We start from the raw sequence: 23741 nt of genomic DNA on the forward strand, positions 1-23741 counted from the left end.
CTTATCGATCGACAGAAAACTCTACTTGTATTTACATATACTGTATTCGTTATTCTCATTCGCGAATAAATTATCAGGTATCGACGTCACGACAACATGGCGTTCTCTAGCCACATATTTTGCGTTTTAAAATTTGTTATTGCGGATAGTATGTGATATTACTATCTTAAATTCCAAGTAACTATGCGATCGGTTACCCTGATTATATAGGTATTGATTAATATGTAGTAGAATTAGGTTTCAAATGTTAATTATTAATGAACGCGCAGATTCCTTATATTCAATAACATCACAGACCTGAAATCACATATGATTTTATAAATATTGTAAATTCCAGAATATCTTGTGTTTCTACATACCAGCTGTTTCTATTTGATCTCAAACATTTGATGTCAAATGCTTTAGAACACATTGGAACAAAAATGCAGTGACAGATATACTTAAAATGAACGGTTTTCTATGCTAAACAGAAAACACCAAGACCCCATTTGATCATATTTAGCTGCAAAGACACATACTCGCAGATCGAATTTGTGTCAGTCTGTGCTACAGCAGTCACTTTCCAACATTTGTTTCACAGTATTTCATCTTTATGCAAAAGGTGTAAATTAAATGTATATCTTACATCACATTTTCTGATCATACCAACATATAACACATTTTCTTTCTAAATTTATCTTATTGTAAATCATGATATATGTCCACTGACATTACCTTATCCCAGTTATTGTTGTTTATATAACTGCTATTTTATCTGTCTTCAATGATTGATTGTATATGCATGCACAGTACACTCTGTATAATCCAACATCTGAATTATCCGACAATCTCTGAATTCCGTCACATTTCAGGTCCCTGTAGCGTTCTTTCATCATGTAAACATTGCATTATCATGCATCTGTACATTCTAAATTCCGACATCAAATGGAAATTCCGCCATCAAAGAGACTAAGAAGAGATCTGACTCTTGAAAAGAATATTCAAGGCACTCTGCCTCAGTAGTAGTACATGTATGTATATTGTAGTGAAGATAATAAATCCAGTGATGTACATGCACATGTAAATACACAATTTGTTTTTGGTTTGTTTACCATTGTTTACCAAGAAATTAACTACTAAGCATTAATTTACATATGTGGTACTGTTTGAAAAATATTCACGCAAGGAGACATTGAATTATCCGACATTCTGTATAATCCGACCTTTTTTCACCGTCCCTGTGAGTGTCGGATTACACAGAGTCCAGTGTACATCTCTGGTATTTATAAGATGTTTTCACCCGCTGAAGGAGCAAGGCGTGGCCAACAAACGTTCATGTACCAAACAACTTCCCTCTGTCTCCTGTATTCTCATAATCTTGATGGGGACCATTGACTGAGAACGGCAAGCTCCAAGACCTTAATATATCGGTTTGAGTAGAAACTGACGAAAGAAAGATAGAATACGCTTGGAGATTTCACCAATGACTGCAAACGTTATGTATAAAGCAACATGGCTGGTTACCCGTCCTAGCCCTAAAGTACATGCTTACATCTACTACCCACCACCCCCACCCCCACCCCTCACCACTACCAATATTGCTGAGTGCGGCGTAAAGCTAAACTCACTCACTGAATTATTATTTCCGAAAAAGACCGTGAAAAACATATGAATATGATCTCTGATACAGTCCTACATCTGACATACATGGCAAACTAATCCTGGTAGCAAAATTCAAGAATGAACATTACAAAGAGAGCGACCATGATATTTTCCCCTATAACCAAGCTATAATGGGCCGTATCCGGCCAATGTCGTGTTGGACGACATATGTGGACACGTGAAATGCGTCCCTTTGCCAGGTGGCGATATATCACAATGACTATAACAAGCACCCTGCCAAGAGACTGGGGACAACAATTAGAGGTCCCCATGGTTGTCGTTCAGCTGAACATGTGTACACCTGTGTTTTATTGAGCAAGTCACAGAACAAAATCGATGTTATTGATCATTTGGGTGTCCCATACACGCGTTCAGTGGTACGGATGATGGCTAACATTTCATGAATTCGTTAAAATTCCTTTTGCATTAAAATAGTGTTTACATCTCACAGACGTTTTTAGTCGGCGGTGAAAATAGGTTTCAAGGAAAGTTCATTTTCCGCAAAACGTTCATATATGTGGAAAAAACGTCTGTTATGTATACGATGTGGAAGAAAGTAAACACCTGGATTCGCTTTAGGTTTACAAATGTCACCGAAATGTTTGTTGTTTTACACCACATTCCATCTATATGGCGGCGGTTTGTAAATGATCGAGTCTGGACCAGACAATCCCGTCATCTCATCATGAGCACGTATCTGCGCAGTTCGGAAATGATGATATCTGTCAAGTCAATGAGTCAGTACCTCTCGATCCCGTTAAGACTAACATGGGTTGCTGATGGCAGTTCTAACGTAACGTAAACCTGCAAGTTTAATGTTCAAAACACAGATGGGATACCAAGGTGAAATACATGACCTTCAAATAAACATTTACTGTGTGTTTCATTTTCATCTACCATCCTTTCCCAACAATAACCATCCAACAATAACCATCCAACAATAACCATCCAACAATAACCAGCCCCCGGTTTCCGCTAGTAAAAAGTGCTTTGATTTTAATTAGTAACATGTCTACTATGTAGATTTTTTGACAAATAATTTGTCTAATTGTGTATTACAGCACGTGTTCTCGTTTTCGTTTAAAAAAATCCAATTAAAAATGTTTTTCGCTTAAGCATTAAATTTTAGGTAGTATACCAATGAAGGCAATATAAGTATGTTTGGGAAGTGTGTTCTTCAAGCCACCCAACACCTATTGAGAATGTTCCAACAAGAGAAATATATCTCTGCGTTGAAGATTGTTGTACGTGTAACCACGAAACGTACGTACCCTAATCAATAGCCGTACTGTTACTCGATGATACGACACACAAAGACCACTCTGGTTAACCTCGCTGGGGAGTCTGGCACAGGCCCAAGAGACATACCGCAAAGAGAACGAAATAAAGACTCACAGAATTAAAGTCTTACCTACAGCCTCATGTGTATTGATTTCACTCACACTGCTAAGTTGATACCAATTCAAAATATTCTGGGATTGATGTTTTATTGAAATGCATTCCCCCGTCTAGTGTTTTCACTGGATTCTTCAACATTGAACACCACAGACAACGTGAACACAAATATCGCAACAATTGCGATTGAAATTGTTCGGTGGTCGTTAGTGTTAACTAGTGGAGAATGTCTTCTTGGAAATGAAGAAATTTTGACACTTTCAAGAGGGTGGTAAAAACCATGACATCTGTACTTTTCAGCGTGTTGAGCAAAACACAAGCGCGCACACGTGCAGACACGGACACACACTCATACATAGTACATATGCACACACACAGACACGGACACACACACATACAGAGTACATATACACACACGCAGACTAGGTCATAGTACAGACACAGACATACACAGAGACAGCGACACACACACACTCCCACAACCACATACAGACACACAGAGACACACACATTCACACGCACGAAGACATACACAGAGACACAAACACATACACACAGACACACAGACACAGATACACATACAGACACACAGACGAAAGACACACAGACACAGACACACGCAGACGCACACAGACACACACAAAGACACGGACGCCGACACCCAGACACTCACATACACACCCACAGACACACAGAGGCACAAACACGCAGGCACAGACACACAAACACGCAGACATACAGAGGCACACACATAGACACAAAGACACACCCAGAGACACGCAGACACAGACACATAGAAACACTCACAGACACACACGTCCAGACATACAGAGACACATAGACAAACGCACATACAAACCATACAGACACAGGCAGACACAGACAAGCACTGACACACATAGACACACAGACACGTACAGAGACACACAGACACACACGGACGCAGACACACAGAAACACATACGCGCCTGCAGAAACACACGCATTTACACACTCACGCTGAAAGGTATACACGTAGATGGATGGATGGACGGACAAGTGGGGGAAGACATGTAGGTCGGTAGACAGGTAGATAGTCAGATGGTTAGACAGTCAGATTGATGGAGGTGGAGGCAGATAGATAGATAGATAGGTTGGTATAAAGGTAGACAATCAGACGGATGTACGAGCAGGTGGTGGTAGACAGGTAGGTCGGTAGGTTGGAAGAAAGGTGTACAATAAGGTAGGTGAAAGTAGACAGGTATAGGTCTGTAGGAAGGTAGAGAACTAGATGGATGGACGGACAGGTGGAGGTAGGTCGTAGAACACGATCCATTCGTCATGTGTTAACTACAGACGTCCTAAAGTTGGATTTGGCATGCATGGTTTTTCAACTTCGTTGTTAGGACACTTATAGGAAACTTATAAGTTTAGGATGGGGCAGGGGTACCTTTGTACCGTACTTTTCACAAATTTGATATATTCATTAGAGGGAGCGATCGATGCACGTTGCTCTTTTTGCGAAAATGTCAGTTCAATTGTTTGCAGAGTTGTGCAGCTCTGTCAACACCCTACTGCGCTGTAAAGACGCTTCAGTTAGATAAATGTTGGTTTGGATTTTCTGTCTTCTTATCGTATGACAAATAGGAAAATGAATGCCGACAAATGGCTAAACATTCCCTGTCGGATCACAGTCAGAAGAAGTCTGGGGTCTCAGAATTCCTGGAGGTAGTACGGGGCAATTGACGTCGTTCTTATAGAAGGCATTATGGCGATCCGCTTATATTGTCCGGCTGAGAGATATTTGACCATGTTGACGCACCCGACAGCCGCCATATTTAACCTGTTTTGTAAACTGTCGTTTTGTATGCTACAGCTACGGATCAGTTCGCTCATCCCAGGGACTATGTGACGATAACGGTCCGCTCATGAATTAGAACTATTTGTGACACTGTTACATAGCTACTGTACTGCATGTTATGTTACGTACCAAAAAATGATTAGCTGAAATATTAGTTGATCTTAAACGATGATTCGAATTCATTAAGACCTCTCGTATTAGTTCATGTTGCATGTTGTGTTGCTTTTTGGTTTGAAAACTAAACATCTGTTTGCTATATAACGCTGAATAGCAATGTTGAAGCCATTTGACGGCGAACTTTGGCCAAACAAACTAGTCATTGATATTAGTTATGAACATCATAACTTCAGGTATTGGAAAAACGTTCTCCTCCCGAGTTTCCACTGCAGCGATAATTGACGGGAAAATAATATCAGTCAGTCCTATGAATCACTCTGGTCTGGGATGTGTCAGCGGGAAGTGTATCGAGAAAAATGGAACACTTTTAAAAAATCCAAGAATTCCTTTCTATCTCTTCATGTCTTCTAACGAAACTTTACTAGATGCACATTAGATTTTGATCTATTAAACCGAATAGAACACGTGTACGTGTAAAATGATCGACTGGTTAACTTGTCTTGAAAAAGCACTTATTTGATCAGATATCATATACCAATACATGGTCTCTGATTTAATCAGTGTCTCCTCATGGCAGATTACAGTAATTCGAGTGCAGTCGATGCGCACTTCACGGATTCGAATTCTTCGTTTTTCGTCAAAATGTTCTTCATCAAAATCAACAACAGAACGGAAAGACGTGTCGTATTTTTTGTGTTCGGTTTCAGGACATTGTCCGTGATGCAGATAGTGATATTAGTATAAGGTGAAATACGCGAGAATATAAACGGAATTCGTGTTCAAGCTAGGGATAAGACGCATATTTTCGTCGAGTGTTTATAAACGTTATAAGTCTTATATCCAAACCAGATGTGCTGAAATGTGGAACATGAAAGAGAAATATTAAAACCAAACGTGACAAACAAGGACAGTCATGTGGATATACAACTTCTTTCATACAATACAGCGACTTGTAGGTCCCAGGTTGCACGCCATCATCGATGAAGCTGGCCGACGTCGGTCCGACTTCAGCCCGATGCTGGCATGCTACCTGGGGTGTAGCATCAAATCAGTGACCCACCCCCAGATAATGCGTACAGAATTGCTGACAATCCCCATGAACAAAAAAGGGTGACGCGCCTTAAATTCATCATCACCTCTACCCCAACTTCCCCAACTCCTACATGCCACTCAACGAATTTAAAATTACACTTTATATAGATGAATTATAGATTTTGTCTTAGATACCATAACATACTTCTTTTCAAACAGACTGTGCACATTTTGTTTCACATACAGGGTTTATTTTCTCAAATTTATTCTTAGAAGTTAAGTTGGTTTGGTTTAAGAAACATGGATTCTGAAACCGGTTGGTATGGAACTGGGCCTTCAGTGGATAGGGAATCTGATATGCCACCATAATTCCCAAACCGGTTCGTAACCTTCCCACTACGCATTAAGGTCTTCATTGTATTGCAGGCTATATCGACATTAACGTTCATTGTTCTTATTTCATAACATCGAGTGTGTCTCCGAGCCTATTCGTATCCGAGTATGTTCAGTAGATCTGGCTTTTGCTGGACCTAAAATAAAATCAATCGAACATTTCAGGACGGGCACTACGTGACTCTTGTCCAATCAACACGTTGTTGTCGTATGACGTCATCTTATTTCCGCCATGTTGCTGAGAAAGTTGTGAGCCTACAAACTTTTATCGATCTGTCAAACAGCATCGGTAGCTGATATCTGCGCATCTTTTCAGTCTTCACCTTGCAGGCGTGTCGACCACAAGCTTCTTTAGTGGTACTCGCTAACTTTGGGACATTGCGTCCCCCCTTGTCAAACTCCGTCCATATAGAATCAATTCACCTTTTGTGAAACTTTACGTGCTTGTAACTTCGTGACAGTGCGATGTCAAGGAATAGGCCTTCAAGTAGCCACTCCCGTACGGCTTGGGTTGATGAGGGAATGGAAGGGTATGGACCAGACATCAGAGATGACCCCGACCTCCCCGACCAGGTGTACATGGACCAGGACCGCCGAGGAAACGTGCCCGCCGTGAGGACCAAGAACCAAACCCAGAATACTGGATGCATGGGCACCTTCGTCCGTGGTCTTAGATGTAAGTAAATCACATGTTCAAAACATTTTACTAGGACTTGGAAAGGAGTTAAACATTTCAAAATGCTGACAGGAAATTCCGGATACGATAGTCTTGCCAACGTAGCACAAAAATTAACTGCATCCGGTACTTTGCCAAAATTGAGAAATTTGCATAGCAGTTAGACAACAATTAAGAAAATGAAACAATCTGAAACCCAAATTGAACCACTATCTTTTGTTAGAATATACTTAATTTGTGTCTCTGGCATGGAGACACTGAGTCCAATCTTGCTGACCACAGCATCTGATTTTGGACATCTAATACCCTGAAGAATGCTAAGATATACTGTCAGAAAATGCATGTATTTGACTGCTGTCAGATTTCTCTTGGCACCAAAACTACAGGTAAGTTTCATACAGCAAACAACTTTCCCAAAGGCCGCATGTGCCATTATTATTAAATTTATATTTGTAACAAAATGTCTGATTCTTGTCGGTGTATAATTGTGTCTTTATTGTACTGTAACCATAGTGAGTTTAAAATTGCCTAGCATCAGGGTAGAGACTGTCGTTTTAATATTTCTGGCGAGTGGTGTCCTTTGGAATGCATTCATCATGTTCATCTCTGACACTTGTGCCAAGGGAATAAATATTTGATGCCTGCAACCGGTTCTACAAGTTCATAATGTAACCCAATCCCAGTGTTTAGATGGTACCATGGACACAGTATTGATTTCTACATGAAAACTCTTCCCAGAGCATAAACAGCTTTTGTTAACTTGTGGTTGTTATTGATTGGCAATATTGGTTTTCATGTAGATTTGTTGATTGGGTGCTATACTTGCTTTGAAAGAAGCTTAGGCACATTGTCATGGCTGTCAGAAGACGATGTCATAGCAAAATCAATTTAGGTGCCATGACAACATGCAGTGGAAATAATTGCTAATCTATAATGGAAAGGCATAACTGAGATACTTTAGGTTACAAGCTGGTAAAAATAACTGACTGTGATAAAAGGTTTCTGTTTTTGTTTGTCCATGATAAATGAATTAAATGATTTAGCAACTTTCATCATCTCTTACTTCTTCAGATAATGCATACAAATGTACTATGATTTTGCTTACTGTCAACAGTGTCATGATCTTGTGAAGTAAGTGTAAATATGCTTTTTATACAGACTTGAGAAACAGATAGGAAATCACTGATTTCGAGGCACCTATTAGTGCATTTATGTTTTTATTAACAGCTCAAAAGGATTCTTCTATGATTGTCTATTTGATAGTGATACGCTTTCATTCTGAAACAGATGAGCGAGTGTGTGAGTTTAGTTTTATGCCGCACTGAGCAATATTCTAGACTGGACCTGTGATCAACAGCATTAGCAACAATCTTTGCAGTTAGGAACCAATAAGTCAACCAAGTCATCAAGGCTCATATGACACGCATGGGTTACTGAAGGCCAATATTCTAACCGGACCTTCATGGGTCCTGAAACAGATGAATATCTGTGATACTCATGGACCTATTGCATGCCTGGAGCACTTGGGTTCTGTAATTTGTAAAGCAGCATGGACAACTTTCATTCCGAAGTCTTTCACGATGTTAACTGTGTACAGCTGATGAACATGGTTACGATCAGTATGATGTTATGTCAGTCACTGGATTGACACTAATAACAGTAAAAAGACAGTCTAGGAAGATAGTGTTATTATATGCCCTCTGATATAATTTTTGTTTGGCAGTGTTTACCCGTGCTGCAAGGCGGTTTGTTGAAGATATAGCAAACATAATATGCACTTGCCTGCTGATGGTGTGTCTTCATGATAAATGTGTCTTTTATAAGTTATTATGATGTTTTAGCTGTTGTTAGTGTTGATCTGATTTGAAATAACTGAAAACAGAATCCGGCAACTGATTTGGTTTTTGCAGTAGCTGTCTTGTTGATTTGGAAGTAGATAGCTTGAGGCAACCTAGAGCTTACTTCTTGGAAAATTTTGGACGTCTAGCAAAGAAATGTGTAGATTTTAACAAAATGATACGATTTCTAGACATTTAGAAAAAGGGTTAAAAAGCGCAATGAAATGATAGTACAAAAGCCGAAAGTACTGAAATTTTGCATTGCCTTACAGAATACCAAACCAAAGGAAATATACTTCATTTCTACTAATATTGCTGTATACTGTTTCACTGTCATGTTTCATGTGTCGTGCTTGAATGCCATTGGTTAGACTTTTGATGCTTTCTTCCAGCACTATGGGCCACACGACACACAGAAGAGACCAAGTCCAACAGGGAACTGTATGTGAAGACAACCCTGAGAGAGCTGATCATCTACATTGTTTTCCTTGTCATCATCTGTGTCAGTAAGTAGCAGCCGTTACAAGCATCTTGAGCTGTCTGACTCCTAAAGGGTCGTCTGGATGTGTCACTAATTTACTAGTGGTGTGTTCAACATTATCATGCCTATTTTAAAGTAAGATTTGTAAACTATAAACAAAACACTTCTAACTAATAAGGTTTCAAAGTAAGTGATCAAGGATGAAATGCCTTATCATGGTTATTATTGAATTGGTTGTGATATAACCACTGGCTTGTGAGCTCGCGTCTAGTAAAAATTCAGTTTTGCTAGTAGATTCTCTGCTTTCAATAGCTTGGGTGTCTAGTGAATTTTCATGGGGCCATTTTGTAAATATATCACTATCTCTGACTTTTAAGTTACAATACACTTTTAGACTGTGAAGATCATGGCATGATAAAAATGTTAAAGTATAGCAGCTTAATTAAGAAACCTGTGTCATGCCGACAATATCTTTTGCTTAGTTTCTGCATTCACATTATGGGTTAGTGAAATGTTTTGTGGACAAGTAACTTTCATGCATAGCTATCCCAACTGGTAAGCATTAATAGCAACATTGAACACTATTTTGTATGATACAGTGACCATGGTAATGGACATTTGTTGCTTTTGACAGTCACTTTTGGCATGACAAGCACCACCATGTACTACTACACCAAGGTGATGAGCGATCTGTTCCTGGACACCCCTAGCAAGTATGGTGGAACCTTCCGAGGAATCACCAGTGTTGATGACTTCTGGAAGGTAAGATGTGTGTGGGGTGTTGGGCAGTGTCTATTCTAGAACTGAAAATCTAGGGGGCATTTCTCGCCCCCTCCCAAAAAAAGGAGGGGGGATTTGGAAAATGTAGGGGTGAATACCTGTATTACTGCCTTTCAAGTTAGTGTGGATGTATGAAAGTTATTGCAACCACCACCAGTAAAACTATTGCTCATTTTATTTTGGCTACAATAGTCACATATCATAGCACCAAGCTCATTTTGAGAGAGCCGTGGCCATTCTTTCAACCATTTTTTCTGAAAAGACACTTGGTTTGTTATTTTTAGAGTTGGAGGGACCGGGTTCAGTCTCGGGCCTTTGCTCGCCTTTCGATTCACATGTCTCCTTAACAGACATATCGGTCCGAGGAGACGTGGCTGACACTGTTGCTTTCTCAGTGGTATTTTGTGCAAAAAAGTCAGTTATTTTCATTCTTTTGCGTGACATTATTCACGCCAAATTATCAGAAACTGTTGTAAATAAGAATGTCGTATTCATTTGTCGTCTGCAACTTCAAGTGATAATAGTATCTGATTTGGAAGCTAAAACGAACTGTTCTAAAAAGATTGATGAAACTGTGTTTTGCAAGCGCTGTACACATGCACTATGTTTAGAGATCATAGTCATTTTCAGTTAGCTAATCGATCATAACTTCATCGAAAAATGTGATCTGTTTTCATACTGATATGAATGGAATTTCATTTCCCCAGTGCCTATAGTGGTTTTAACCAAGGGAGGTTACTTTGTTATGTTTACATGTTGTCTATCGAACTTGACTTGATGTCGACTCCGATTTAAAATGTCATTCCTCGGCAGTATAAAGCTTTTTTGTATGTTTTTTGAAATTAGGTAGGGAGTAAATTACTATGCACACCAGTTTGCACTCTGTTGTTTTTATGAGGGGCGATTTGATCATTACTAGTGCGAATTGCACAATCGCACATCCTAGAATAAACACTGGTGTTAGGTCCTGATAATATTTAGTAGTATTTTGCACTTGTGACAATGGTTGTGCAGTAAGGCTGTTCATTGTCAAACAGTTGGTTTTATAGTGTGCCAATTGTAATTGACACAGACCTTACCTAAGGCCAGACCAATTCTATTTCTTGTTTCACCGATTTTGGTCCTCTGTAAACCTAAATACAGGCAGTGAAAAAAATGAAAATAAATTTCCAATCAAAGTGGTATTCCTTCTAAATACTCAAAATATTTTACTTTTGGCAATTTATGAAATGAATATGGGTAAAAAAAATAACCTAAAAAGTATTTTCTTGTGAGTTGACGTTTTTAGCCAATGAAAACATTAGGATTATATTTTTTGAGCAGGGGAAATTAATTTTTAATTTTTTTTCTCATCCTTGAAAAAATACGGCAGGTGGATCCATAAAACAAGAAATAAAATTTGTCTGGACTAAAGACCAATTTTTCAAAAACCTACAGTTAATTATCAGCATGGTCACTGTCAATTGCCACCGTTTTGTCGTTCTGGATTCAGGGGAGATAACAACTTGTGAGAACAATGACATCTGCTTTTCCACCTTCTGGTCAGTCAGTTTCAAGGAAAATATTGTTGTGATTTTTCTAGGTTTTTGGCAAAATTGTGAACAAACTTTGTTAGGTTTATGAAACCATATATACTTCATCACCAAAATATTCTTGCAACACAGTTTATGAAGTGTGCTACTATATGTAGTATACCTTGTTGGGCTATTGTGCAGACAGACAGTAGAGGAGGCAAGATGTTACAAGCTTTAACAGGGGAAAGTATCATCCTTTTAGGTCATTTTAGTTTTTTTATTAGAAATTATTTTCAAAACATTTCAGTATTATTTGTGCTTATTGAACAGGATTGTTTTTGCAATAGACTACTAAAGTTGTTCCTACAGAATTCATGTGATTGCTGTGATGTAATGTTTCAAGGATGGATCTTGGAAATAGACATGCTTCATATCCATTCTGGATTTGTCTTTTTATTGTGGTTCTTAACTTTTATTGTTATAAAATGGTCTTTTTAATTTCCAGTTCGCCAAGGGACCCCTGCTCCGAGGACTTTACTGGGAAACATGGTACAACAAGGATGCTGTACCGGAGGAACAGCTGGGTTATATATACTACGAAAATAAGCTTCTAGGCATGCCCCGACTCCGACACCTGAAGGTCCACAGCAACTCCTGCATCGTCCACGATGACTTCACTGACGTTATCAAGGAATGCTATGACTCCTACTCCACCAGCATTGAGGACACCAACACCTTTGGCAATTATGATCCTAACAGTGCCATTGCCAACCTCACTGCGTATGTATTTCAATGTGATCATTTCAGGCAGATGTAGATTGTTTTGGAGTGTTTTCTTTGTGTCACTGGAAGGGCTCTCAAGTTCATCAGCCCAAAATATGCTCAAACAATATCATGGCTATGCCTGTAAAACTAGATCACTCTTGCCATTAGAGCTTTCATGTTGCACTGCTGTAACTTGAACAGCTAGTTGAAAGTTGTGACATTTTTACAACACAGAACTCTAGGGTTAAGCAGGGAATTTGCGAAATCATTAGTTATGATCTTCCATATAATATTAGTGTACCATATTTTCTATTTTTCCTTATCCTGACTCATGCATAATTGCTTATCTCATCTTCCTGGCGAAGGCAGTGGAACACCTGAAATCCCGTGAAGTTCCCTTCTAATTCTGTAAGCAATTACGCATAAGTTAGGTTAAGGAAAAATATGTTATTTTCTGAATAAAATTAATATTTTATACTTATCCTGACTCATGATGAAAGCCCTCACAGACACGCTGAATTCTCATATTCTCGTGTCGGGCGATCATAGGAGAGAGTGAGTATCATGGCGATCAGCTGACCATGTGCATGGGAAGGGAGGTAATACATGGGTGAGTGTGAATGTTACATCCGCTTCTTTTAGAAGGGAACTTCAAGGGATTTCAGGTGTTCCACTACCTTCGCCAGGAAGAGGAGATAAGCAATTAAGCATGAGTTGGGATAAGTATAAAAACATCAATTTTATTTAGAAAATTATATACTTCTTTAGAGCTTGTAGAAAATTACTACATACATGTTAAACATTCATTTTTGACGATTTCGCACATATCAAACAACCTGCCTCATCCTAAGATCTCAGACAGCAATCATTCCTATAAAGCATGGTGCCATATTATTTGTTATTAAGGATTCTGTAGCTGTGTTTCCTGATATATGTTTAACCTCAATTTGCATCCTTGTTACAGATGGAAGTATAAAACGGAATCTGAACTGAAAGGGTCGTCCCACTGGGGTCTGCTGACCACATACTCCGGAGCAGGGTATGTTCAAGATCTCCGGGCCAGCATGAATGAGTCGGCACAGATAATAGAGGACTTGTTTAATTCGCTATGGATTACACGTGGAACAAGAGCAGTGTTTATAGACTTTACAGTCTACAATGCAAACATCAACCTGTTCTGTGTCGTCAGGTATGTAATCAAAGACATTTCCCTATTCCTGTAATGATCATGTTGTTGTTAATGTGATGGATATTTGTGATGTAACTATGGGTACCTGCAGATTAACTTATAGTTATGCCCAAGGGTATTATAAGGGAGTTATAGTCTGTTTGGCTCAAAAGGCAACCGATAAAATGCAGTTTAGGATTATTAGGACAAAAATTCTGCAAAAACCTCAGAGTTGGTATGATGTTTTGATTATGATCAGCATTTCATTTAGTATGTTATGCTTATTAGTTTTCGAGTTACACTCGAATTCATCGGTCTGCTTTTGAGCCAAACGGCCTGTAGGAATATATTAGATTGTCGTGGCATACTCATGCTGTTGATCACTGGATTAACTGGTCCAGACTTGATTATTTACAGACTTCTGCCATATATCTGGAACATTGCTGAGTGTGGCATAAAACTAAACTCACTCACTCATTGTTGCATACATCGAGATAGTTCTTGGTATTTAAAGTAAACTGTGAGTTGTCTCCCTTAGACTTCTGGTTGAGTTCCCTGCCACTGGAGGCGCTATCCCATCCTGGACTTTCCGGACTGTGAAACTGATCCGTTACGTGACTGTGGGTGACTACTTCATTATGGCTTGCGAGTGTATCTTCTGTCTCTTCATTCTGTACTACATTGTGGAAGAAGTGCTGGAGGTGAGTCTGGCGAAACTGCAGACAACTAATGATTTGTCCTTATCCTGATACATGCTTATTGCTGATCTACCTTCAATGGTTAACTGGAAACTTAAACTCCTTTCCTATTCCATGAAGCAATTCATTAAAATTACATATTCCTCCGATAGATTTGAGCAATATATATATTATATCAGCTAAAAAAACTCTGCTGTCCTCACTTACACTACTGCATTGTCTTTTGCAACACAATATGAATCCAAAACTAGTGGCTGAAGTCTCTTATGGAATAAATGTCCATTAGATTATTTTTGTATCCCCTACAGTGATACAATGAACATTTACAATATTGCTAGAAGTCGCATGAATTCATATTCACTCATATTGGATCTTTTAGTTTGACTGAGGGCAGTGACTGAATGACTTACTTCCATGATAACACTGAAAACCCAGTTTTGATTTCACATTTCAATGTGAATATCTGGTGTCTACCCAACTACCATGTGATGTTGCAGACATATTGCAACCAGCAGACATATATCAACTTAGAAAGTAGCAGATTTTATTTGATCAAGGTTTTTGCCTCCACATATACTTAATCACCAAAAGAGTCTTGCAATACAGTTTGTAAAGTGTAAAGAATGATTTTCTCTTTCATTTTGATAATGGTAACTCCAATATTGGGTGCTGACTGTCACACTGTTGAAACTGTCCTACATTACACTGTTGTATATTTTTCTATTCTGCCAGATCAAGAAACACAAGCTGTCCTACTTCAAGAGCGTCTGGAACATACTTGACATCTTGGTGATCCTGATTTCCCTCATCTGTGTGGCGTTTGACATATATCGGACAGTGGCGGTTGGGGACAAGTTGACGTCACTTCTGCAGAATGACAAAGTGTACGCAGACTTTGAGAGGCTGAGCTACTGGGAAACTCGGTTCAGCAATGCCATTGCTATAGCAGTCTTCTTGGCTTGGATCAAGGTAAGGCAGATGTTAGAGAGGCATGAGCTCTGAAAAGTCTTTTTACCTCTTGTGTTATGTGTTTTGGAAAAAAGGTGCTGAACTACATCAATAAACAATGGTATCTTAATTATGAGAAAAAGTCTCATCCTTAATGAAAATTCAACTAACGTGTGATTTTCCCAACAAAACATTTCTGATTGTCACAAGCAACTTGTGTGTTCAGATCTTCAAGTACATCAGCTTCAACAAGACCATGACCCAGCTGTCTTCTACCTTGGGGCGCTGTGCTAAGGACCTGGCTGGCTTTGCTGTCATGTTTTTCATCATCTTCTTGGCCTTCACTCAGCTGGGTTATCTGCTCTTTGGAACCCAGGTCAAGGACTTCAGCAGTTTCCAGGACTCCTTGTAAGTCCAAAGCTGATCCTTGCATTGAACGTTTTGAACTAATCTTTAGCTTTTCCCACTTTTTACATTATTTTAGATTAATGCATAGTGTTTACAGATAATTTCGTAGCTTACCTCGGTAACTTGCAGTGATTTTTCTTATCAACATGTCCCCTCAGCGTAGAAGTGTCAACTGTATTTAACAATAAACATTTCCCCCATATCTATAAAAAAATGCAGCCCCAGTAACCTGAATCATCTAGGTTGGTTTCATCAGAGTTTATTTCTGGAGTGTTCGACAGGTAGATTTGCCCTGGGGTAGCTAAGTCGTACCACAGTTGCTTGTCATGCTGATAACCGGGGTTTAAATCTCTACAGGGGTACAATGTGTGAAGCCTTTTACTGGTGTTGCAATAACATTGCTGGAATATTTCTGAAAGCTGTGTACAAATAAAGTCACTCATGCTGTGGTCATAATGTTTCAGATGAACACTCTGTATGTTTCAGCTTCACACTGTTCCGTATCATCTTGGGCGACTTTGACTTCCACCAGTTGGAGGCTGCCAACCGAGTGCTGGGACCTATCTTCTTCATGCTGTTTGTGTTCTTCGTCTTCTTCGTGCTCATCAACATGTTCTTGGCTATCATCAACGACACCTACTCGGAGGTTAAGGGCGACATGGCCAACCAGAAGAATGAGTTCGAGATGACTGACTTCTTCAAGAAGGTAAGTCATCTGAGAGGTATTTTCATGCTAAGAATTAGAGTTTGATCACTAAAAACAAGGTGAATGAACTAAGACATGGCAGTATTGAATTTTGTGTAATGGTCAGATACATTTTTCGTAGGCCGTATCAGAATAACAAGTTTTTGTTCTATAATTCCATCCATTTTAGTTAACCTAATTCCATTCTTGACTGTGTTTTTAGGGGGCACAGAAGATGATGGACAAACTGAACTGGAAGAGAGACAAGATTGTGGACATCCAGAAAGCTCTGCAGTCAGCCGACATCAATGACGACAAGCGACTTGACTTCGACGAATGGAGACAGGACCTGAAGACGTGAGTGTTACTAACCATATATTGTAAAGTGCTAATCTACAAAATTCAAATGGGAAAGAAATAGAAAATATTACTCATCAAATTGTGCTTCATATGCTAAACAAATTATTTGCTTTGCTCTGTATTTTGATGCTGAGGTGAGAATTGTCTCATGATTGATAGAGATCTTTTCTATATCCACTTTCAGTCGTGGTTATGCTGATGGTGAAATCGAGGCTATGTTTGCCAAATACGACATTGATGGTGACCGTGTGCTTGATGAAGATGAACAGCGTCGCATGCATCAAGACCTCACAGATCAAAAGGTACGGTTTGGTGATTACTTTATCTGTAGTTTCAGATTCAAGATTATCCGTGGACAGTAATAGAAGGAAGTGCTGTAATAGAATGGTTGGTCAACCTTAGTTGATGGCGTAGCAATGGTCTGTGGCCATTTACTCATATCATTGATCACCAGAGAGTCTGGTTCAGATTCGCTTTTGTACAAACTGCTTGTCTGTATCTTGCAGGTTGAGGCATTATGCAAAAACACACACAATTAGATCCACATTGTGTCATAACTTGTTGGATTGTATTATTTTTGACTCGCCAGTAATGTATAATACAAATTTATTTTGACACATTTGACCTGTTTTGTAGAATGCTCTCAACAAAGAATATGATGAACTGGAGGAGAAGGTCCATCGCCCAGGCACTGCACACCGCTCCAGCAGCAGAAACAGCTTCAATGAAGAGAGCGGAGAAGACAGCGATGACGAGGACAGTGGAACAAAATCATCCCGAACAGGGAGAACATCAAGTGGGGTTTCATATGAAGAGTTTACAGTCCTGTCTCGGAGGGTGGACAGAATGGAACACTCTATTGGAAGCATTGTTTCAAAGATTGATGCTGTCCTGGTTAAACTAGAGGCCATGGAGAAAGCCAAGTTAAAGAGGAGGGAAACAATGGGGAAAATTTTAGATAGCATCACAGAGGTAAGTGTGACAGGCTCCCACAACTCTGTCCTTCATGTTCACAATGCCATAGTACTCATAACATTGACTCATCAATACCATACTGGACCAGTAATTACTGTAAATGTGGAACTATTTCACAGGTAGTTGGTCAGTTGAATTTCTTTATTGAATCCTGGGCTTCTTACAGGACATAGCATAAGCAGATTCTGATGAAATTTACCCTTTTGGAAAGTGTTGTGTGTTGTGTGGGAAGTACATGTACAGTTGGATTTTAGAAATGCCACTGTATGTATACAAAATAACGGAACTCTTTAATGTCTGATATTTCATTAATTGATAACCTTTGGATGTTTCTCTTGTCGCTGTGTCAGCCTTTGTATCTACTGTCTGTCACTTCACATGCTTCAGTGTACCAAGAAACACAGTATATGTTGTCATCTGTTTTCAGTCTGATGGCACAAGTGATGAAATGAAAAGAGAGCAGATGGAACGTTTAGTTCGTGAGGAGCTTGAGAGATGGGACTCTGAGACCTCTATGGGGGCTGGGAGTGCAAGAGGAGCGTCACCCAGCGGAACTAGTGGCAGCAGTGCCAGAGGACAAATGAGACCTCGTCCCGGGTCAGGACAAAATGTAGGTATCCCTGACTCTCAGTAACACCCTGCTAAAATCTTCACCTTTCACTACTCCAGCAGTTGTGGTTAAGTGGTAGAGAACTTCTTTGCTTTTTGTGAAATGTCTTGTGACTTTTTGTCCATGGATCCCACATTTCTTTATTTTGAATAGAACAATGCATCTGCTTGACTTACGTAATCAACGTTAGTTGCTATATGGAAATATATGTGTACAGGCATATTTTTGCGGCATACGATTTGATTTCATGTATGGATTAGTTGCTTTATAGATGAATGATGTACCAGGCTCAAATAAATCAGATCTTGCCTCACATATTTCTGAGAAATCCCATTATGAGTTTAGTCAGAAGTACTTTCATCAGATGAGTCAGAGAGTGACAGTTGGAATGTTTGTGCTGTGCATCTGACTTTAAAATATCAGCCTTGACCTATTTTAACAATAGTGATGGGCTCTGACTGATCCTGTCAAGTCTCTTGCTTCAACATTTGAAATGGAAAAGATTTTGTGTAACACTGCCATACATTCTCCACCGTCTGTTAGACACTGAAGAAATTTTGTTTGTTCAGTTTTCAAATTTTGAATCGAGAATAATTTTTACGCATCATTGTCTGGAATTGGAGTCGACAGTTTCATATTAGTGTAGAAAAGCTTCAGGAAGCAGTTTTCGAAATGCATCATGGCTACGTCATTGCATTTGTTGGTCAAATGTCACGAAAGGTCATTCTCACATGGCTCATAATTGAATGTCCTGTGATGTTTGGGTAGCGACAAGTAACAACAATATCTGGATTTCAGGACTTTAAATTATGTGCCCTCTTAAATTTACAAGCGAGTTCTTAATCCATTTGTTGTATCAGCATAGTTTTGTTTGTCATCTTGTAGGTGAATGGTTAATGTTTAAAGAAACACCAAGATTGTACTCATGATGTTCAAGGTTGATTTCTGACAATTGTTTTTCTTTTCTTCTCCTGACAGTCCTCAGAGGTGTAATAGGTAATTTGAGTTTGTCCTCTCTCTGTAGTGCCAGTCTGTCTTTGTGTGTGCGCACCCAGAGTAGGTGTCTGCTTTCTCATTGTTGTAGCTTCCTGACCATCTTCTTGCCATTCCCATCAACTTTATTAGCTGTTCTGCATACTTTTATAAACATTTCCAAGATGCAGCTGCATTAATGGAGGGAAATAAAGGTCAACTAAAGAAAACCAATTAGTTTTAAGATATTAAGATGAGGGACTCTTTATGATTTATGGCTAGGAGGAAGATTAGGGTGGGGTAGTGGGGTGGTTGCCCATTTTTCTTCAGAGAAGTAGAGGGGTCATCAGTTTTGCACACATGTACTAGGGTGGATGTTATTGATTTTTTACATAACTTGCATGGATGTGGGGGTGGGGGGTGGGGAATGACGGGGAGAGAGATTGCTTTACTTTTAAAAGTCATTTTGTCCCTTATAATGAGTTACAGACTTTTCATTGGTATCAAATAAGACAGAAATACCTACAGTCACTGCAGTGACAGCTCCTTGACACCTGCTCTTGTCTGCAGTTCACATAAATATTCTGCATGGATGTGTTGTCGATTTAGTGAATCTTTACCTTAAATACATGTCTCTATTAAGCATTTTGTACAGATGGTAGACTGGTAAATGTTGCTGAAGATACTGTATGCTACCTGTTCTCATACTTTGTACTTTCATTACCACTAGGTGCTAGGACAAGAAAAATTCAGATAGGTATCTGAAGTAATTTGCATGCAATTGTATTACAGTGTTGCAGTTGTTTGATTATTAGTTCTTTCATCTTCATGCATTCGTTTGATGACCATTTGAATACTTTTAATTATTTTAATGTTTAATCTACCCTTTCGAACCTTTGTAAAAACTAATTATGCATGTTTTGAGTGTTTGTTTGTTTTAGGGGATGTTCTCATGTACATGCATTTAAACAACGGTTGTCTTTGTCCCTTGAAATTACTGAAAATATGGTTTTCTGGATGTAGATGCTTTCATTCTTATATAAGGATATGTTTTTGATTGTTCTCAGTTTTAAGAGTTTCGGTAATGAAAGATGCACTTAGCATCAGGTTACTGATGTGAGATTATTTTGGTTAGCAATTTTTGTACATAGCTGTAAATATTTGGCTTGAAGATGTACTTGTTGGGACTTAATGATTTCCAATTATTTACTTTTGATGAATCTTTTTTCTTTTTCAGAATGATGCTGAAGATATCGCCACCTCATCCGTCTAACTTGGCGGACTGACACGATATTTACATCCTCTCGTCACCATTCCGACGCACTTGCAGCAGATGATACAACTCTTTGTCCCCCACCTCTTTGTGTTGTTTGTCTTTGTGTCAGCTGTAGAATCTTCTCTTGAACTTTGTTATTTCCTGAATTTAGTTGTGACAAATATTTTCAACAGGGTAACTTTCAACTATTTCAGATCAGAATTTCAGACTGTTGTCCGTAATATAAAGCTGCTAACTGCCGGAATGTATCCAAATTTTGTAATCAAAGAGTATTAACTTGTTTGAACTGTGATGTTCTGTTGAAATCCGTCCATTTAAAAAATCCCATAGCAGCAATGTGCCATATTTATTGATATTTAGCTCACTATGTTAATTTATCACTTTGTTTTAAGTGTGCGTTTTTTTGTGTATTATAATGCTGCATTTTTGTATGGGACCAATTTAACAATTCAACATCAGTGTAAATGGCATTTTACATCAAAAATACATATTCCTCCATTTTCGACCAGGAACCAGTTATTAATATGGTGAAAAAATGAAGTATTATGTAATGAAAAATGTATATTCTTGAATCAGTGATAGTGCTGGATGCATAACATTTGCATGAATTTACATGTAATTCTACTGAGAAATTAGCTTTTTGCTTGAAGTTCTTAATCATGTGCAATAAGATTAAGGTGATTATATTTCGCTGTACATTTCCTATGCCAATCTTGCTGTTGGTTACACACTGCTTTGATTGAGGTCATTATTTCCTAGTCATTTCTTAAAGTTAGAATGTTTCTGACATATTTCTAGGTGACAAACGTTTCACTTTCACAAGGCTGTTAATGTGTAATATTAATACACACATGTATATTGAAATGATGCAGAAAATATTGTGTTCCGTCCAAACATTTATGAAAGTATATTTCTAAATAATCATGACAGTGAAAACTGTTTATATTCATAATAATTTTATAGTAGGTGACTATAAATTATATATGTTGACATTGTTTTGCCAAACATGACAGTCTAAAGTGTGAATCTCAAATTAAGATGTTGAGGGCTGTTGAACTCGGTTGCATAGAACATCTCATATGGCCATTGTTTTCATTCAAAACATGAGTTTTGTTTGCCAAATGAAAAAGAAAAACCAGAAAATACATTCTGTCTATACTTAAAGGGTTGAAGCCCATTGAGATCTACTGTATGTGATGTAATAAGGTGATAGTGTTTGAACTCCCATTTATAAAATGTCCCACTGCTTAGGTTTTATTTATGTATATTTTGTTATATCTAGAGTCATATTTCATGTTTATGTTACATGCAGGTGTTTTAAATTTTTCTATTAAAATCTACTGCTGTTTTCGGGTGACAACAAACTTCGACCATGTTTTGGTCGTTGTGCTGTAGTTGGAACTGTTTACATTCACTCCGTCCAAGTAAGCTACAGTTCAGTCTTTACATAACTCAATTGTTTGGAGACGGGATGGTCTGAGAGCCACAAGCTTTGTTGAAAATGCCTGACATCGGTATGTTAAGAAGGCTTGAGGAGGTGTGAAAAGACTGAATGCTTCTATGTTAATTCTGCTGAAACTCAGTATTGTTTTGTGATACAAGATGTATTTATTTGTTGAGAATAAAGAGTGTCATCAATATATTCTCTTACATCTTCATTTAACTTATTGGCCTGTTGTCCGGTAGACTGTTGAAGGCTTTGTAAGTATCATCCACAATACTCCATGGCTGATGATTCAGCTGATAACCCAAGGTGCCTCTGAGGTATGAGAAGGATTCAGTCGCATGACTTCTCCCATCGGGTACCCATACTCTCATGGGTAAAGAAGACATCAATAATTGCAATGGCTGGCATGAAGTCAACACTGATTCAAGAAACCAAACCTCAATGTCTTCATTTCTAAACTTGAAATGTACAAAATCCTGAAAACTGAGCGAGATGGTCCCACCTTATCAAGTAGCAAGTTTGTTCAAGGTGTCCTAATTGGACATGAAATCAGGAAGCCAACAGGCATGCCATGTGTGTAGTCCTATCTGAGGCACCAACAAATGGTGGTTAATAACGTCAGCTACAATCCACCACAGACCTGATTTTCATGTGTTTACTTCTTAGACTACTTGGAACCTGTTGCATACAGATACTCTAACAGTAGACATCCAGGTTTGGCTTTCGAGGTAGCACATCCCCATGTTGATGTTTCTGGTAGTAAGGAACCAGTAACAAGTCAGTCCCCGCGGGTTCTAGATGGAATACGCGAACAGCAACCAATGCTTGTCGGAATTGCGTAATTGTTGTTCACAATATCGATCACAGGATTGTCTGGTCTACACTCGATTATGTCAGGACTCCATATTACAGGTACAATGCTTGTTGTGACGTTAAGGACGAAATCACAAAAAAGGGACCTAAATGTTTCGGCGGAAGGTTTGGAGTCGATCCTGAGTCTGTGACATCTAGCACCATATTCGATGTGTGCAGGTAGTGCACAAAAGGCCATATGCATGGGCACATTATACTTTATCGTAGGAAGAATAGTGTGTTCAATGTGTGGGGGAAAAAAACCCAGGAAAATTTGGTACCACGAATCGACAAATATGCAAGAAGATCACACATGTACATTTCAAGGATACGAGTGTTTTCACAACATGTTGTGATGGATTCGTTCAACTAAAATCCCCGCTGCGTATGTTTGTGATAACCGTCAGTTAACCGTCGGTTTACCGCCAGTTCGTTGACATTAGTTGATTATTGCTTGACACATACGTAAAAGCTCAAACTTACCTCCCTTGACTGCCTACCGCGTTCGTATACTGTACTTAGCGGTATTGCCAATAGCACTGATATGCATTATGGGTTGTGAAAATGGTCGCATTAAACAGGTTAATAACTTCAGTAGAGCGTAAATATTTTTTAAAAACATGTAAAAAGCCCTCGATGTGATGTAACATCTTAATATCTACAAACACACTTTTGCGTCTAGGCAATAGATTGCACGGATTCAGCAAGTGAGTGAGACAGTGTATATTTTATGCTTCTTTCAGAAATACTCGGAAGATATCACAGCAAGGGAGCCCAGAAATGGACTTCACACATTGTACTCATGTAGGGAAACGAACCTGGGTTTTCGGTAGGACAAGCCAGCGCTTTAACTACTATCACACTGCTCCG

General features: G+C 38.8%; 1 protein-coding gene across 3 annotated transcripts; it reads left to right on the forward strand.

Moving 5' to 3' along the window:
* Positions 1 to 6623: 6623 nt before the first annotated feature.
* Positions 6624 to 22212, forward strand: LOC137285081 (polycystin-2-like). 3 transcript variants are annotated; one of them, XR_010956943.1, is made up of 16 exons: positions 6637 to 7094; positions 9325 to 9438; positions 10048 to 10175; positions 12213 to 12487; positions 13437 to 13661; positions 14179 to 14341; positions 15071 to 15307; positions 15513 to 15694; positions 16181 to 16400; positions 16603 to 16736; positions 16924 to 17041; positions 17376 to 17711; positions 18142 to 18324; positions 19303 to 19320; positions 20534 to 21343; positions 21396 to 22212. XR_010956943.1 is itself a non-coding variant. In XM_067817288.1 (15 exons), the coding sequence occupies exons 1-14, from the start codon at positions 6884 to 6886 to the stop codon at positions 19315 to 19317; spliced, it is 2541 nt and encodes an 846-aa protein (XP_067673389.1). In that variant the 5' UTR covers positions 6637 to 6883; the 3' UTR covers positions 19318 to 19320; positions 20534 to 22212. The 3 variants fall into 3 exon arrangements, 2 of the variants coding, with proteins under 2 accessions (XP_067673388.1, XP_067673389.1); XM_067817288.1 differs by having other exon boundaries at positions 20534 to 22212; XM_067817287.1 differs by lacking the exon at positions 19303 to 19320 and having other exon boundaries at positions 6624 to 7094; positions 20534 to 22212.
* The last annotated feature ends 1529 nt before the right edge of the window (positions 22213 to 23741 follow it).

This window comes from Haliotis asinina, chromosome 5 (assembly GCF_037392515.1).
Source record: "Haliotis asinina isolate JCU_RB_2024 chromosome 5, JCU_Hal_asi_v2, whole genome shotgun sequence".
Taxonomy (NCBI): Eukaryota; Metazoa; Mollusca; class Gastropoda; order Lepetellida; family Haliotidae; genus Haliotis; species Haliotis asinina.

Excerpts from the sequence above, each read along its gene's own strand:
- LOC137285081 (XM_067817287.1), top strand. The coding sequence starts at position 6,884 with ATGTCAAGGAATAGGCCTTCAAGTAGCCACTCCCGTACGGCTTGGGTT. Across the intron at positions 7,095-9,324 it reads CTTCGTCCGTGGTCTTAGAT|CACTATGGGCCACACGACAC; the intron begins GTAAGTAAATCA and ends GCTTTCTTCCAG. Across the intron at positions 14,342-15,070 it reads TTGTGGAAGAAGTGCTGGAG|ATCAAGAAACACAAGCTGTC; the intron begins GTGAGTCTGGCG and ends CTATTCTGCCAG.